A 19,570-nucleotide genomic window follows, 5' to 3' on the forward strand; every position below is an offset into this window, starting at 1 on the left:
GTTTTCAGCCCAAATGATTAATCAGCGATTAAGGACACTGTTAAAAAATCGAGGCAAATAACTACTGTGTAATTAACTAAATTAATGGCTTCTCTCAAAATTTAATTTGATGACTCCCTCTCTCCAACTTGTTGAAAAAATCAAGTATAAAATACATTTTTAATACAAAATTTTAACAAGTATAAGTCCAAATATAACACCTATAAAAGAATTTCTGCTTACAATGTTAGTAGGAAACTAACCGGTCTCTCCATACAACATGAATATGGGTGTACCTTTTCTTAGCAGTAAAACTATTCGTAAGAAATCAGTGTGTGTACATGTTCAATAACATAATTGTCACAGGAATCCTAGATCTCATAAAACGTTTTTTCGGTACTTATTTGTGTGCATAATATGTTTATTATGTCTTAAGACGAAAGAAATGAATTGAAACTAACTGCCTCAAAGAGCGTGTCTTTGAAGTTTACCTGCGACTTGATATGACTAAGTGTCAAGAAAAGATTCCACTTGTACAAATTAAAATTGTTAAATGCTTACATTTAAAGTTTTTTTATAGATTATTACCCTGATACTTTATGTCTATGATTTAATTTTACTTTGAAGAAAATTGTATATTTGCCGCTCTTACTCGATCATTGCGCTTGGAGCAGAAAAGGTAATAAGTTAGTTGCATGAAACACATGTGTGTGTGTGTTTGTGTGTGTGTGTGTGTGTGTGTGTGTGTGTGTGTTATGGATTTTTAACGTAGCTTTAACAATTTTTCAGTCATATCACTACGATGTCTGCAGTGTGGCAGTTTATAGTGATGTCTAGCACTGGGGCATCATGCTGCAGACATGTAGCATGATGTACCATCCAGTCACATTATCCTGACACCATGCCAACCATTCATAAGACTAACCTCTTAATGCTGAGCGCCTTGTATTATCATGTTAGTATCATTTTTATCAGTCTTTGGTATGACTCGGCCGGGGTTCGAACCCTCAACCTCCCGCATCCGAGGCGGAAGCTCTAACCATTAGGCCGCCGGAGCGGTCAGGTAAGCATTCAATGCAATATTACTTTTAAAGGATACGAAATTCTACCCACACATTCTTGCGGACTGTGCATTCAGTCCATAATGACAGTAACCCTGCCTCCTGGAATTAGTAGGGTCATTGCTACATTATACACTGTGAGGGTATTGTCCAATAAAAATTTCTTACATGTAACTAAAAGCGACATTAATTGCTATGGATGTTCGTTTATATACTTTGGTAGTTACACATCCAAAAGAAAACAACACACAATTTCTGAACAAATATGTTCGAAATCAACTGATGCTTGGACTTGTAATTGGTTATCCATTCATAAAATCGATTAGGCGATATAATTCCATAATATCATAAAAGGGGTGGGTGTGGGGCATAAACCATTAAAGACTTTATCGATATGCAGAGTATGCGTTTTTCAATTACATTCATTTGACGACCAAGTAGCTTGTTATCGACAGATCTTAGGAAACTCTAACTCTTTCTACGCTATTCATCATTTGGAATGGTTGATCAATCATGTGGAAGCTATTTTGGATATAAGAAACACAAAATAATACTAATTGCACGATTCCATTGTAATCTACCAAACAGTGTTAAAGACACTGTCCATTTATCCAAGATTTGGACGATATTTTTGCTGGACTGAAAAAACAAACTGCATCTTCCATCAAGCATGAAAATGATTTACTTTATCAAATTCCACTGATAGAGCTAAGTTAACTCCTCTCATCAGTCCTATGATAGGACGAGCAAATTTAAATATATACTAACTGTCCGTCATAACGAGGTTGTTATAATGAAAAAGATGGTCCATTCCTGTTCATTTAATTTCAAGGGTGCAGAGTGTGTATCTGTAATTAATTGCAGCTCTTCGTGCTGAGTTCATTATAATACGACACCAATACAGGTCGTTATAAAAGGTGGGGGAAAGCGAAATATTTTCACTTTTTTTCTTGATTTTGCGATATCCTAAGGAGGATAGATCACGGCTCAAGAATCACCTTTTGCGTTATCATTGCGGTTGCCTTTTTTCAAGTCCGATTACCTTTGATAAAACTGGAAACATGATTAAGCTCATGAATACACAAAGCTTGAATGAAATATTGATTACTTATACGTTTTGACGAACCGACTTAAATCGGTCTTTTATGGAAAAATTCCATTGGAATATATCTTATTAAACTGAGAATAAATTTAATGGTCCATTTAGATATACACTACATACAAAGGGCACTAAAGACTTCATTCTGTGGCGATTTAGCGTTTCTGCGGTGATCCTTCCTCGGAAGATAAGCATTTCATCCGTTCTATTTCCACTGGGGCTATAACTGTGTGATGGCATATTTGATGTGAATTTTTTTTACCTATTAAACAAACCAGGCAAACATTAGTTTCTTTCTGTCTCCACTACTAAGCAGTTTGCCACCACTGATTATCCTGTTATTCTGCGTATATTTTCTGCCAAAAGTTAGTTAACAACTTGTGAATAATTTGCGAGGCTTTAAAAATGGACATCGGTCACGATGTGTACAAAAGGAAACCCCTTTCTGCTGCTATGGAAGGGTGTATACTGTTAGAGTTTGACTCGATATCCATCTATTCACATAATTATCACTTCTGAGTTGTGGTGATAGGTCTCGATTAAACTGAATGCATACCTAGGATGACTGACCGTGTAAAACAAACAGTTTTGAATCAAAACTAAATTCCATAGTGAAAATGGCCTAGTCGGTGAACGTACGACTGTGGATACAGCAAATGGTTTTCTGAAAATACAGACTGTTTTAGGGGTAATTAATATGCTGCAATCACGTATCGTTTTAAAAGGATCATTTATGAAAGTGCTTAATTTCAAAAGGAAGATCGCCACTTAATTTGCGAATAGAGACAAGAAAGCGGAATTTGGTGAAGCTTTATTGCATCCAGCAAAACTTTATATCGTGAAAATGTCGTCTGCAAGACAGGGAAAGTTGAGACTAAAATCGAACCGAGGTGCAGGGGATGACATAAACGTACATCGTACGCTGTTCAAAGTTTTGAATATAAACAAGAAGGTAAATTATGTTTTTTTTTAAAATATATATCACTGATCAAAACCATATTTCTCATTTTTTAGTGAGCATGCTTTTTAATCACAAGTTTTAATTCTGCATTCATCCAGACAAAAGCAATCAAGGCGAACAGGTAGTAATAAAAGGTAACTAAACTGACTCATATATTTCCTTAACTTTTGTAATATTAGCTGTAATAGTTGTAAGAGACGGAATAAACGGAAGTAGACATCTGCTTCATTGTCTTAAACATCAATATATTTAATCTGAAATTTAAAGTGTTATGTTCCTTTCTTTCCAATTTATGAAATTATTTCCACATCACGAAAGAACACTGCAGCCTCTGTGTGTGTGTATGGGGAAGGGGCTGCAGCGTGGTGGAGAAGCTGCCACTCCGCTTTATTTTTGCAAATAATGAATGTTTTGATTGATTGCCGGGACACTCATTTTAAAACATTTCTTCTTGCTCCGAGGAAGTCTCATCGCTCCCAAATTATTTGATGAGGCGATCTTGTTATGATTAGTTCATTATTATTTGATGAGGCGATCTTGTTATGATTAGTTTATTATTATTTGATAAGACGATCTTGTTATGATTAGTTTATTATTGTCTGATGAGGCGATCTTGTTATGATTAGTTTATTCACATAGAGGTATTAAATCGGCATTCTTTCTTCTTTAAGTTTCTATAAATTTTAAATATAATGTTACACGCACAGGGGTATTTACTTGACAAACCCTGACGCGATTCTCGCTAAAAGTTATGTTTGCCCCGACTTTCCAAAGACTTCCATACAACTTCAGTTGTAAATTAGAAAGCCCAACGTGTCCATTCTATCCCTAAATTTTACTCTAATTAATGCAAGACCACAGATAAAACAACCTACCAAATAGCTATCAACCGCACATCTGCATGGTTTATCTTCATCATGTTTCCGTGCCGACAACCGTTCACGCCTTAGAAAATATAGGTCTCACTGGACAGTTTATCTGGTGAATTTTCATCCGACAATGACCAATTACAGAAAAATGAGAATAATTTTACACTGAAGATACAAATAAAAACAAACTAATGATTTTTGTAGAAAGCATACATGTGAGATTTTGACTGTAGTAATCAGATTAATTCCTGATGCAACTGGTGGCTTATATACTGAACCAATGCTGTCACCAATTCCCCTAAATTTTACATTCATTTTTGACAAGAAATAGCTATTTTAAATATTTTTCTGTGACAAGGCAGCTAAAAGAATCAGTATGTGCTTTATGCATGAATAAAGTTCACTAGTACTATAACAAATTAGCATACTTTTCATCACCCCTCAACCATCTAGATTTTTAAATATTTACCTCTGTAGCAGACACACATAAATACCTAAGCCAAGTCGGCAGCTCATTTGCAGCCCAAGTTACGCATTTGATCTCCAATGCTAATCTAACTGTGAAAGACAGTCACCAACAAGCCAACCTATTTCCAAGCCTAACTCAAAGTAAATCTAAACCACATTATAGATTTAGCGTATGTGTGAATTTATAAATGCTAGACTTGTGATAATTAGGTTCATGCCTTCTACCTTAAAAATTAGGGGGGTGTCAAATTACGAAACTATCCAGTGAGATCTATACAAGTATCCCCTAACACTGGGAACTATTTTAACTCCTCCACCTTAGGCCAGTCAATGTATGCCTTCCAGGCACATTTCGCCAATATAACTGCACCACATTTGCCCCATGGCGACATAAACGGTATCTCCCAAGTCCCTTCTTATTTATTCCTTTGTGTAATTTACCGGTTTCCTACCGTAAATACTTCCATTGCAGTCACACGACCAATGTACACCACTGGATTTTAATATGGACTATCTTACGACAGGGACATTCATTCGGTTTTGGACGGAATTCACTACTAGTGAACCATGGCATCATGGAAACTCACTAACACTTCACTCCGAAACGTTTGCTCCTAGTAACTGGCTATTTTTTCGGGCTAGGAATATTTCCATTGCACTTAATTCCAATAAATACACAAGTAATCACACAAATCTAAGAATTCCTTAAAACGGGGCGCTATAACCAAATGCGCATACTCCACATTTATTACATTAATCTTACGATGACTAAATGGAATGTCTCCTGTTTACAGTTTTTATTTGGTATTTAAAAACTTCAGTGAGTTTTTCCAACATATTACACTCATGAGATGCTTAAGTCAGGTCACATTTTCACAGAAAATAGGATAATTAATTGGTAATTGGCATAATTTAATTTTTGGCATATCGCCCACAGTTACCCAGGAACGAGCCATAATTTTACCGTCAAATCCCAAATGTAGGATAACGATACAGTCTTTTGTTGTTTTGTTTTTAAACCCATATTACCACACTTTCAAAACGAGACTGAAACTACCTTTTCCTCGAGATTTCCTGGTTACAATGAACAAGCGTGGATAACTGTTGTAGCCTCACTTGACATGAAAATGGAAATGATGGAAATGAGTACCATCAAGTACCAAGTGACACACGGTACTAAAAGTATGGAAAAATTGGAACCAGTATGGAAATGGGTGTACCTAAAATAGAGTATATATGGGTTAGGCTGACCAGGATTGGTTGATAATGTAAGTTATGTTGTAGGAAAAAGAATCTTTTGAGAGCTAATCCTAGTTGTGAGTGGAATTTTTTGTTAGAGACATTGTTTTATCGATGGAATTTCAGTCTTGAGTTGGGAACACTCATTACTAAAATTAGCACCTGACTCTTTGGTGCGGAATTGAAAGCACATGTTTCAAACACATGCAGGTCCAGAAAATGCCGCGCCTCATATCTTTTCCTCTACACAGAAGCTGACATCCAGGTTTCATCTATACTGATAAATATAGGTTTGATTATGAGCACTCAAAAATGTTAAGTTATTTAATTTTTAATGTCATGGTGTTTGCATAGGTTTACTATGATAACTGAATTAGTACCTTGAGTCCATCAGAGCCTCTCACAATGTCACTCCAGAAATAGTTCAAAGGTTATCAGCCGGACCTGGATATAAACTTATTCAGATGGTGATATTCTTCATGATACAATAGCTCTAAATCACACATACGGGTCTGCTGCCCTCATGAGTCGAAGAACAGTGTTAGTAGTGAAAATGAGTGACACACTTCTTGCATAAAACTGATATTCATGAGCGTATCAGAGGGTCAAAAATTGAAATTTGGTTTATGACTTAAGATGAAGCTTGTATTAGAAAGGTTGATATATTCAGAATTTTTTTCATTTACGTTCTTTTTTAAATTTTATTTTTCATAAAATCTATAGGTATATGCCAAAATATAATTATCATAGAAATTCGAATATTGATTTCTAGATCACGTCTTGTTGTCAGCATCAAAAAATCGAATCATGACTCGACCCTTGGATTCTCGTAATGGTCCAGATTTTAAGATGCCCGTAGATCTGTCCAAATTTGTTGCCTGTTACACAGTGGTAAATAGGTACATGCTTTGAGATAAATCAAAGTAGTGATCAATTAACATTGTTTGTCATTGAACGGTACCAGTATAACGCAAGGGGCATATTTGCAGAAAGTCAATGAGATCAGTTGAATTTCAAACAGGACTCAAATTGTTTCAAGAAGTGTACATGCTTGTACAATACTATGCATCAATACAAGTCTCATATTTATTTCATGTACACTTTCTTGAACACTTTTGATATATTTCTTGTATTATAGAACTTAAATTTATTATAAATATTTTATTGTAATTCGTTCGCTATTTTGGATCATATGTTAAAACAGAGTTGTCGCAATCGATATCATCAAATAATGAATTTAGATTAGTTTGAAAATAGCACCTAAAATTCTATCAACTTTTCCACATTCAGTTTTCTTTATTCTTCGAATAGGGGACATTTCATAATAAACAGCAGTAATATCATAAATAATTTGACTTTAATTCTACAAAAGAAACGTTAGAGACACATACACGATAATAATTTCTATATTTGTTAGACTAATATATAAACACTTGAAATAAATACGTACAAATCGATCTGTTTTATCAGGACTATATAAATATACCCCAAGCTACAAAAGTTAGGATTGTTCAAACCGTTACCGACTTATATATCGAAGAATGAAATGCAAAAGTCGTGATTTCATCCAAAGGTCGGCGTTATTTCCCTTTTAGGTCATTTTTGAAAATTACGAATTATCTCCACACTGAAATACATATTTCCGTCTGCTTAAATTTAGAACCAGTAATCACATACTCGCAGTAGAGGCTGGGCGTTGAAAGTATATGCCATATCACGACAGAAAGTGGTATCGTTTTGACGTCATAGGTAATGCATATCGATATTTGTTCCTTTGTCCATTTTTTGAAGTTGAAAGATCTCAACTTTTATAACCTTATTTGTATATCAGACTAAATGCCGTGAAGTTGAAAGAGCGGTTTCAGTAGGAAATATTCATACGCTGGAAAAACCTTCAAAATTGGTCCAAATGATTCTGAATGAATTTGCATAACTGATATAATAGCAATAGAGATTTCGAATGAGATTTAGGAACACTCCGGTTTTATTTTACAGGCCAGCTATTTAGGTTAACAGAATGTCAGTTAAATATGCTTTTCACTGATACGCAGCCACTTTTAAATATTTTCTTTGCGATTGTGGGTAAGCATCCCCTTCAGATTAGTGATGGGTGTTGTTCGATAGAAACGTGCTGTTAATTTGACGTTCGAATGTATTTTTTTTACCTCATTAAAAACACAGCATTATATTAAGTTAAATATTATACGCAATTACTGCATTTACATGTTTTTTGTTTGAATCCTAAGAGAGTTTATTGTTCAACTTATTCAAAACACAATTTTCAATTTTTTTAAAAAAATTATTTGTTTTTCTCTTATACTACCTGGGTATGATAAAATAAACTCTTGCTTCTGTTCTCATTCTTCCATACACAAGCGTCTATTGACTTTTTGTATGTAAATGTTATGTAAAAATAGGCTGGTAAGTGTTGAGAATGTTGCGGCTGATGTTTCATGTAGTGTTCTTCCAGAAGATAATTTATAAAAAGTATTGTCTTTATTTTTAACACTCGTGCCTTGCCGGTCGATGAAATTTTCTTTATAGACTATAGCTCCTTTATTCGTCGCAAATCCGAATCTAAATCTCCAAACAGCTCGATTGGACGCCATATTTACTACGGGAAGTTAAGCTGAATTTGTAAAGAAATAGTTTTAAAACTCAACATTAATTCAATGCCAGTTTTAAAATAAAAGACTTCAAATTCTAAGAAGTGCTAGAAAAGTCAACCAGTACATTGTCCTCAGATAATCTTCTGATGTGACAACTACTTAGTATTGTTTTTTATTCAATATGCTGCAAATGATTCTTGTTTCTTGCAACATTATGGCTATCGATTTTTTTAATGAATTCTATGTAAAACAACTTTCGGGAATTTTAAGGGATAAGAGACAACATTTTAAGGGTAAGAGGTAACATGTATGTATGGGCCTTCGTGAGTATGTATGTATGTGTGTGTGTGTGTGTGTGTGTGTGTGTGTGTGTGTGTGTGAATAAATGTATCTATGAATGAATTTCGGATACATTTCTGAACTAAAATTCTTGTTCAAAGTCTTTAAGGTCGAAATATGTGAAAATACGACACGTGTTCGCTTTTATTTGCATAATAAAATCATAAAGAGCATTGGTAAGAGTTCGTTTGTTATCTAATTTTCATGTAAGCATTAATGGAACACGCAACCAGAATAATGTGATAGAACCCGACATCGGTTGAAAAAAAGAAACCTGTAACATTGATATGTGCATTTTCGGTCTATACCACGCCACTGTTAAATTAGAGAATAATTTATGGTCAATTAAAAATAAAGATGTTGACTTGTACTTTCAAATGTAAATATGATCATAGACTGTGTATATATTAGTATGCTTGGTTTTACCTTTCCCTGATGTTTTCCATCTCGGATATCCATTCACGATCGTACAAACTGAGTTTTACAGTGGAAGGGTGTGTCCGCCTAATTGAAGAGCGGAAATTCTATACGTATAATATTTAAAATAAATATTCCGCTATTTTGATAGATAGTTTTGAGAGGGAGTATGACATTGAAAGTCAATAGCGACTGCGTGTTGGTGTACTTCGAAAACAGTACAAAACTTGAATTATTTATACTAGACTCAAAAGGTGTCATCGTGATGACCAAATATATATATATACAAAACTAATTATAATCAAAGGACTTTGAAGAAATGATCACACAAAGAATGTGGGTGGCAAAAGTTAAACCAAATCAGTCTGAAAAACCACGAAATATGATTCACGGTGAAGAAAACAACTTTGCAATTAAATATAATTCCACGACGAGAACCATCTGAAATTTAAAGGAAAATAAAATGACAGTGCCCTTCTTTCGGATGCAACAGTGTGTGTGTGTGTGTGTGTGTGTGTGTGTGTGTGTGTGTGTGTTGTTTTGTTCACACTTTGTTAAATATATAATATTTGCAGACGAGTGTACATACTACGCCTATGAGTAGGTGATGGTCCATCCAAGGTCCGTTGTTTATTCCAGCTTCTTAAGTTTACTTCCTACACCTCTACCAATACGCTAACATTTCGCGCATGCGTTTTAGGAATTTGCCTTTGCTATCGGCATAAATAGAATTCAAATAAATTCAGATATAACCTAACAAGAACAGTTTGTAAACACAGTCAAAATTTTGCTGACCGGAAGAGGTCGGTCATTTTTTAAAATTATAAATTGCAGTTGATGAGTGATGTTTGAACCGATTCTAACTACCGTATGCCTGTTACCTCATAGTTCTATAACCCCCGGCAACTGCTCAATGTGAGAATGACTAATCCTTGCCGTAACTCTGTATTGAACCTCAGCGGTTTATATATCGATGTACTCAAACTTGTATGTTTCTCATTTGACGAGTGTTTAAGAAAGATATTGTTTGATTACTCAATTAGAATGAAACTCTCTTCATGTTCTTACAAAAAAATAGACGCGAAATTCAAATAGAATGTTGTTTCCAAGCAGCGTTGGGGCTGTTTAACTTTTACGGTACTTCTGCATCAAATTGAATCAAATTAAACCATCCGACACCAAGTTGCATCACATTTGGATCAACGCATCTGTGAAACTGTTTAACTCAAGTTAGGCCCCGATTTAATATAAATTTTGATCACGAGTTATTCGTGTTTGTGTATAGATATTTTTAACGTAGCTTTAACAGTTTGAGTCATATCGCTACGCAGTCTGCAGCATGACAGTTTACAGTGATGTCTAGCACTAAGGTACCATGCCGCAGACATGTCCCACCTAGCCACATTATCCTGACACCAAGCCGACTGTTCCTAATACTAACCTCTTCATGCTGAGCGCCAAGCGAGGCAGATGCTAGTATCATTATTATAAGTCTTTGGTATGACTCGGCCGGGGTTCAAACCCGCGACCTCATGCCTTTTAGGATCTCGCTCTAAACACTTAGGTCACCGGACCAGGTCGAGATATCAGTGTAGAATATTTATTGTTATGACTATATATATATATATATATATATATATATATATATATATATATATATATATATATATATATATATATATATATATATATATATATATATATATATAACAAATTTCTTTGTTGTTTTATTTTTTAGACCAATGTACCACCAATCGTGAAATTCCGTAGTTACGCCAGACTAGCCGTGTTGTGTGCTCGACTTTGTAAATACAGTCATGAAAAGTAAGTTAAATTAAACGAATTGATAAAATGTATGCATTATGTTATGTCTATATTTGTCTATCGGTATATTTATTTATTCAAAATAAGGTAAACTACGGTATATCATAACAAATATATTTTAATTATTATATCTTTGCATATCTGAGCCCCTGTTAACCCTGCATCTCATTTTGGCCAAATATCTTTCTTGTTGCTTGTTGTTGTTTTGGCTGTTGTTGTCATGTTTGTGTTGATATAGTGGTTTTTGTTGATTTGTTTCTTCATTTACACCGCAACTAAGTTATAATTATTGTTGACGCTGTTCTTGCTGTTTTAGTTGCGAATGTGTTTCTTATCCTCATAATGATGACGATGATGACGACGATTATAATAATTACTTTCATTCCAGTTGTTGCTGTTATATTATTATTATTATTATTATTATTATTATTATTATTATTATTATTATTATTATTGTTGCTATTATTATTATTATTGTTGCTATTGTTATTATTATTATTTATATTATTATTGTTATTTATTATTATTATTATTATTATTATTATTATTATTATTATTATTATTATTATTATTATTATTCAGCATTGATACAGGCAAGTCAGATTTCCTCTCAATCATCCAGAACATTGATGAATTCGTTCCCATTCTTGCACGGGACGGACTTTTCTTCGACCCGAAGATTTATCGAGCCAACAAGGAGGTGAATATTTTTCTAAACCCTTTATCGGAAGTTTATCCAATACAAATTCACTGGCATGACATTTCCGTAGATATGTGTATGATTCTGTATAGGATTTACGTCCAATAAAATGTCTACCTTCTGCATGTGTTGACTTTAGAATAATAATAATAATAATGATAATAATAATAATAATAATAGAATTCAAGCTAAATCATATCTTAATCGATCTAGATGTATCCTTTATTTCTGCCTATGATCATAATGCAGTTATGTAAATAATGAAATGTTCATAAACATATATTACAAGTCAGTAGACATTCTACATTATTTTACAAACGCAATTTTCTTATTTAGAGCGGTTACTCGAGCTTCTTTTTACTTATTTCTTTTTAAATAAAAACAAATCATCAATTAAGGACCGACTTCCTGCTGAAGCCAGGAACATACTCAAAAGGCCGCAACATTTAAGAACAAAAAAGGATAATCAATACGTAAGTATGATTTTCTTCTTATATTTATATAGATTTAATTTATGAAAGATTACACTCAGACTATTTCAATAGCTTATTGAAAATTCGTTAAAAAGTGTGGATAACAATGTTAAATACAAGATATATATATATATATATATATATATATATATATATATATATATATATATATATATATATATATATATATATATATATATATATATATTTATTTATTTATTTATTTATTTATTTATTTATTTGGGTTATTTCCATACGTGATAATACTGCATAGAGATTTACGTGCCTTTCAGTCACTCTTGGCTTGGGATTTTTAATTTCATTAAGCTGTGTAGGTGACCGAACTTTTCCATTACCTGTTTCTATTCCAAGCACAGTTATATGAGGACAGCATTACTGAGAAATAGGATCGAAAAAGAAACATGTTTTACATTTTAACATGATTTATCCTGTCATCTATTGACCATTTTACAACTCTATTTGACCGTAACAATAGTAGCTTTCAACAAGTCATTGAAATAATAAAAATACTGCCAAAGAGCAGTCAATGAACACATCTTCCCAATTTTAGTCCCTATTTATAAATACAAAGTCTGCCCAGATCAGATCATCCAAATATCCTGTAAAGAACTAATTGGTTTTAAATACCAAAAATATAACCTTTACTGAGTATTAAATTCTATTGTTTAGCCAAAACTGACATTTTGATTGCTGAGGGTAAGTCTCAAACAATAAAAAAATACGGTATTTACCGCACTGTTGTTTTACGGTGTGTGTGCAAAACAGTGGTTAGTAGCTATCGCAAAATGCTCAAATATATGCACTGAAAAAGTAAGACTGGGTCCTAAAACTCTTTGATATTCGAAGCTCCATGTGAAAATTTGTGGGAAAATAACCCCAAAATTATGTTGAACTGAATAAGTAAATAGGCTTCTTGTAATCATCGTGTCTGTCAGATCTTCGCCAAAATGACGTAAACTCCATTTTCAAAATAACTTGTTCGAGCTTTACACGTATTTGCGGATTATCTTCGAAAATATTTAATTTTCTATGACATCCGTTCAATGCTATGAGAAAATTCGTTGAAATTCTTGTTTACCCAAACAATATCTCGAAATGTCCAAGGGTGCCTTCTGAACTAGAGTAAAATCCAAGACGCCCTAAAAGGAATAGATTTCTTGCTATCATTAAATTAAAATCCTACGCGAAATTGTAGCCCAGATTCGTCACAAAAAAGAACAGAAGAGACCTTACATCTACGTAATTTCATTCACACAACTCAATTTATCTACCAATCAATTTATTAACCATATTATGTATATAATTAGTAACCTTATCTTTTTCCTCATTCTTTAATATGTTTGTAATTTGCCCAGGCGCACATTCTTTTCATCTCTTAACTATATGTTCCAAGGGAGTTAACTTATGCTGCCGATGAATACCCATGTTGACGGTAATTGCTTTCCCAGAACACGATATCCAACCAGAATAATATACTTTAGCAGAGTGTCAATAGAGACGCAAGAGTAGTTGCGTGTAACAAAGTTGTAACTGAAATCACACAGTGATGAAATAAAGGTGAATGGAAGAACTTAACATATGAAATATAAGTGTGTTTACTCGTATGCCAACAATAACTGGAGAGTACGATATATTGGCTCTGACATCAGATTTCACAATTTTATTTCAATAATAAATGAGTTAAGTTTTTTAAAAGTTTAAAAGTCATGGTGCATCAGCTAAATAAAATAGACCCAGATGTTCGCACTGTTCTTTCGTTAATAAAAATACTTCTTTCAACAGCAGTAACATCTAAGAAATATTAAGATGCATTTTAATACTAACTGTGCAACATCTACTGTTCTGTATTTGGTAACTTGTACAATGAAATATGCTGGACAAATCCGTCACCTATCATATAAACTCATTAACAGACATAGATTTAACATTTATTAACTTAATCTTTTTTTAATCTCAGATCTCTACACACATTAATAATTGTTTCAAGATTTTTTTAATTTAAGGTAATTTATTTTGTTAATTCGGAAATGGAAAATCTGTTAAACGAAATATAACGGAGTCACCGACTTAATAATGTGTATCCACTAGATTTAAGTTCCATGATTATATATGAACTTGACTGATAAATTTATTGTATTTGGTCACTTCAATTGTCCGAAGGGCATTCTCAATAACGTTTTGGATGAGCTGGACACGCTTTAAAGTATTTTGCCTACAGTGTTTTGGGGTATTTCTAATTCTCATCAGTAAACTTTTAGCAACGCAGCTGTTTCTTTTTTTCTTTATAAAATGGAATTATCTAATACACATGATGGTATCCACATTTTTGGGGTGGGTGGGTGGGTATGTCAGAAGCACATGCTCAATATATGGTTTAGTTTGGCTGAGCTCACTTTACGTTTCAAAATATATTTGCTAAACAGTACAATTTACAAATATATTATCACTTCTATTGTGCTTCCTTTGAATTGTTTATTTATCAACAAATAATTTCTTAGCTGAAATTTTACAATCTGATGCTATAAAACTTCATAATCTTAAAAGTTTATTAGAATTCTACAAAGGGACATAACTCGATGTTAATTCTAAAATGGAACGTATATTGATTCACCTTTTGGATACTGTCAGTTCATATCTGAAAAGTTCTAATTATAGATTATTTATGATCATCAATGATAAGTTGATAATATTTAATAAATTATGCATATTTAAATCGAAATAAATTTATTTCTCTCTATTTTTGTATGTATTCTCTGCCAATGAATAAGAACTTGTACCTACACAGCTTTCGTTGGCGGATATCGTTTTACTTTCACTATAATCCAAAACATTTCAGCTTACTAGATACAGTGCTGCGCATGTCCAGCAGTTGTCACTCAGAAAAGTAAGCGGAATCCCCTTTCGCAGTCTGCTGTCTGAGGGAGCATAGCTAGCTCGAACAATTTTAAAAACTTTTCTTTATTGTTGTTATATATAATTTTTTCACAGTTCACAAATATTGTCTTTTGGATACCTCTGCTCCAAAATAAGATTTTTACTAATATAATCTTTGCCAAAGTTTAATTTTCTTGACTTAGCAATCTCCTATTACCCCAGATTTACTATTCTCAGGAAGATCGGCTGCCACCCCCACCCCCACCCCACATGATAATTTCTTTCCGTGCCGATATGAACGCAACAGTCCTGTACGATGGATCCTCTTCACACTCCTTCCCCATCAACAGTAACGTGAAGCAGGGATGCGTATCGGCGTCGACCCATTTCGGGATCTTCTTCTCCCTGCTCCTGTCCTACGCATTCGACTCGTCCAATGATGGCATATATCTGCACACCAGGTCCGACGGGAGGCTGTTCAACCTGGCACGACTGCGCTCGAACACCAAAGTGAGGTCGGTGCTCATCAGGGAGATGCTCTTTGCTGATGAAGCGGCACTTGTGACCCACACAGAGGATGCCCCATCAGAGACTGGGAGACCGTTTCGCTGATACATGAAAACAGTTCGGGCTCACCATCAGCCTGAAAAAGACTTACGTCAGCGCGCAAGATGTCACCACTGCCCCCTCCATCAAAATCGACGGTATCACCCTGGAAGCAGTTAACAACTTTACTTGCCCGGGGTCAACCATCAGCAACACTCTCTCGCTCGATGTGGAGATTGGCAGAAGGCTTGGAAAGGCAAACACCATCATGACCAGCCTAAGGAAGAGGGTGTGGAAAAACAACGCGCTGACAGGGCACACCAAGATCAAAATCTACCAGGCTGGCGTTCACAGCACCCTCTTATATGGAAGTGAGACATGGAGAACCTATACGAGACAAGAGTGCCAGCTCAATTCCAATTCCTTCTATACAAGGTGCATGAAGCGCATCGTGAAAATCAACTGGCAAGACAGCGAGATCCTTCAGCGTGCAAACAGCCTCAGCATGTACCCCTGCTGGGTGAACGCCGCCTTCGATGGCTGAGACACGTCCGACGCATGAAGGTTGGGAGGCTGCCAAAGGACATCCTATTTGGACAGCTGGCCACTGGCTCTAGAAGAGTCGGCCGCTCCTTACTTCGTTTCAGGGATGTGTGCAAGAGGGACATGAAGGCATGCGACATTTCACCCGACGTCTGGAAAGTGCAGGCCGAGGAGCGAGGCACCTAGAAACTGACGGTCCGCAAGGGCATAGCAGTCGCTGATGTGAGGAGAGGCCAGCTGTCAGCAAACCCTTGAGACAGACGACACTCCAAGGGCGCTCCTCGCATGGTCTCCCGAGGCTGAGCTGCCAATGATTATGACTATTTCATAATGCTGTATAAGGATTTACAGTCCATTAATGCCCTATTCTACTTGTTCAAAAGGAGGTATTTTAGTCAGATAAATAGCTTTACTTCTTAGTTAATTTTTTTAAGATTCTAAGTTATTAGATTCTTTCTATCAGGGTTATATATTTTTATAGCACATGATCCCGAAGGGCTAAAGTGTGACGAGAAAATAAACGACATGTGCAATCTACTTTTAAATTGTCTTTGTTTTAATTTGTCTGACAGCCTTTTCTACATTCAATTTCGAAATAACTTTGAAATGAGGAGTTGACCGTCATAGCGTCTGCTTTAGTCCATCCAGCATGTTCATCGGATTCGTAATTAACGCCATTTTCGGGTTCAAAATCACTTACTAGCATCTCCATTAACACTTTCACAGCTCAAATAATCTGATATACCTCCTAATTTTAAAAATAAATTGCCTTCATCACTATGATCAGCCAGTATTTGCCGAACGAATTCATCATCTAAAAATGAGCCACACTGGCCCTCAGCCATTTTGTGTCTTCTTGATAGCTCATATTAGAAACTCGCATTTGTAAAACTTCCTTGATGCAAAGTTCCTATGACAGAATGTTTTTTATGGGGCTCAATTTGCCAGTCAAATTTAGTTTACCAACCATTCCTGTCAAACTGAAGAAAATAGGTGTGTAAATAGTTACGAAAATAACACGTCGCGACAAGAGCTTCCTATCGGCTTGACTTGCGTCGCGACAAGCCCTTTAAGGGTGACCGGCTCAATAAAATTGTATACTGCTCAGAATACATTTTCATTGAAACAATGCCGGAGTAACTGCGTATCACCGCTTTCCAACTGCGCAAATTAGTACAAATTTTGCGCGAACCACGCTATCGTGCGCCCTTGGAAAGTCTCTATATAATATAATAAGGGCATCAAATACCGGGTAAAACCGGTTCAAATAGATGCATAAATCAATTTCGGGAACATTGTTTTTTATTTCATTTTATTTTATATTTTATTTTATCTACTTACCCTTGTGGGTATGGGCTAGGGTCCGCAACGAAAACAGGGAGGATCGGCCGTCCGGAAACACATTTGTTTTGCACTCCATACAACTGGGGTCACTTTTCAATAGAAACTGTGAAAAGGGCAGATATAGAATAATTAGGAAAACATCTAAAATATCTCGGTTTCAACTGCCTTTTTTTTGTCATGATCTAGCGCCTAATTAACCTTCGTACAATGGGGATCGGAATTCTCAAGCAGAGTGAGTGAGCTTAAAGAGAATTGGGTTTAGCTTCCCAAATCGTACACATGGATGTGTACTGAGACCGTTAAAGCTATGAAAACGGTATTGCCTATCTTCATTTTACACATATATAAAAATAAATACACGTACTCACTGTGACAGATATCTCAATTATCAGCAGATACATGCAAATGAGGAACAAAAGAGGGGTCAGATTCGAGTAAGATCTATATATAGAAACTTGACATTTATGATAGTGGTTGATAATGTTGTTTAGTTCATAGATTGTTCATAGAGTGCGTCAGCCTCTCCCTATGCATATAACGAATGTGTTTGAAATATTGCATAATGGTACTGATTAATCTGACTTAATTTCTGTAATATAATTAAGGATGTCAATGCTGTGTGACAGAAAGGTTTTGCTATTTCTTGGCATCATTATGTGTGTCACTAAAGTCTATAATCATGTGTACAATGGTAGAAGTACGAAATCAACGGACAGAATTACGGATATGGAAATATACGGATCGCAGTCAGGTTTTTGTAAAGCGACAGATTACGAAGAGCTTTTAGATGACGTAGAAAATGATCACAGCTTTTCCAAGACGGGGTTCTGGAGAGATCTCTTTCTGAATGTTGACAGCACCACTAAATATGTTTTAAGGACATTTAAAGGCTGGAAAAATCAAGGTAAAAAGCAACTGAATACAGCACGTCATTTCATTCGGAAATACAAGCCGTTATTTGTAACTCTATACAATTCCTTTGTTGAATCCAAGGAGGAAACAGATGAAGAGTGACACTGAATTATTCAAAATGATTATACTTATATCATCGCATGGAATATATATATGTGAATACATGATAAGTGATTAGAATGTGTAAATAACGAAATCCAGTGTACCTGGTCATCACAAATTGATATACGTGTGTAGATAACGTATCAAACTTCCACTGACTGATGATGATTTAAGACTGAAACCCATACACTGAGGAAGGACGTATTGCTATTTGTGTCTCCAACAACAAGCCTTCCAATTTTCTCATTTTTTGTAACTTTGTTCATCACAGATAATAATAATGTAGAAAGGAATGACATATTTTCATAAGTATGTTTTAATCGATGCAATGCCTAACTTGATGTTTGTCAGTGGAAGAAAGCATTTAATAGCGAGTTAATGATGATGATGTAAGTTACAATAGTACAAAGACTTAATTATTCATTTTATATATATATATATATATATATATATATATATATATATATATATATATATATATATATATATATATATATATATATATATATATATATATATATTCAGATGTCTGGACACAGAAAGTTGAGTTACTGAGGCACCCTTTTATTATCAGAGGAAGTTTGTGGCTAGAATCTTCGAACGAGCTCTTAGCGCGTGTGTGTGTGTGTGTGTGTGTGTGTGTGTGTTATTAATATTTCGTTAATTTTTATCCTCAAAGCGAGTTACAAATGTGCTCTATTTTCTATCCTTAGCGATTGTTCACTGTTGGCACACTTTGCAGTTGTGGTCTGATAACACGTGGTCAGGTTAACATATGTATGATATTAACGATTTTCACATCTCTTTCGTGAGAAAATATCACGCAGATAAGAAGCTCCTAAGATATTTTGATAAACAGTTTGCACGTGATTTACACGTAGCATTTTTAAAGTTTATATAGAAAATAAAGGAATAGTAAATACGTTGCTTTTCATTTCCATCTAACACGTTGTGTGGCTGTATGACATCATACTTTAGTCGCTTCCGGTATGGTTTGCTTTGGTATTTACGGTACAGCGACACAAGTAGGTTATTTATTGCCCAGGCAATTCAATTTAAGTGCATCGCAGTAACCGATCTGGACTGAGGGTAGGTTTGAACCCGCTCCCATTCGGTCGCTAGTCCAGTACACTAATCACTGAGCAACTCGGCTTCTACCTCCAGCATTTGCTTCCTAAGATATTTAGGAG

The 19,570-nt window shown here is 34.8% G+C and overlaps 1 protein-coding gene across 1 annotated transcript in view; it reads left to right on the forward strand.

Moving 5' to 3' along the window:
* The window catches only part of LOC149802320 (uncharacterized), a 55,789-nt gene that overhangs the window by 31,404 nt on the left and 4,815 nt on the right, over positions 1–19,570 (forward strand). The window contains exons 3-5 of the mRNA XM_089951502.1: positions 10,780–10,865; positions 11,448–11,565; positions 11,964–12,038. Coding sequence (XP_089807628.1) covers positions 10,780–10,865; positions 11,448–11,565; positions 11,964–12,038 — 279 coding nt within the window. The remainder of the gene's footprint in view (positions 1–10,779; positions 10,866–11,447; positions 11,566–11,963; positions 12,039–19,570) is intronic.

This window comes from Sinohyriopsis cumingii, chromosome 3 (genome assembly GCF_028554795.1).
Source record: "Sinohyriopsis cumingii isolate HCF-2022 chromosome 3, ASM2855479v2, whole genome shotgun sequence".
Lineage (NCBI taxonomy): Eukaryota > Metazoa > Mollusca > Bivalvia > Unionida > Unionidae > Sinohyriopsis > Sinohyriopsis cumingii.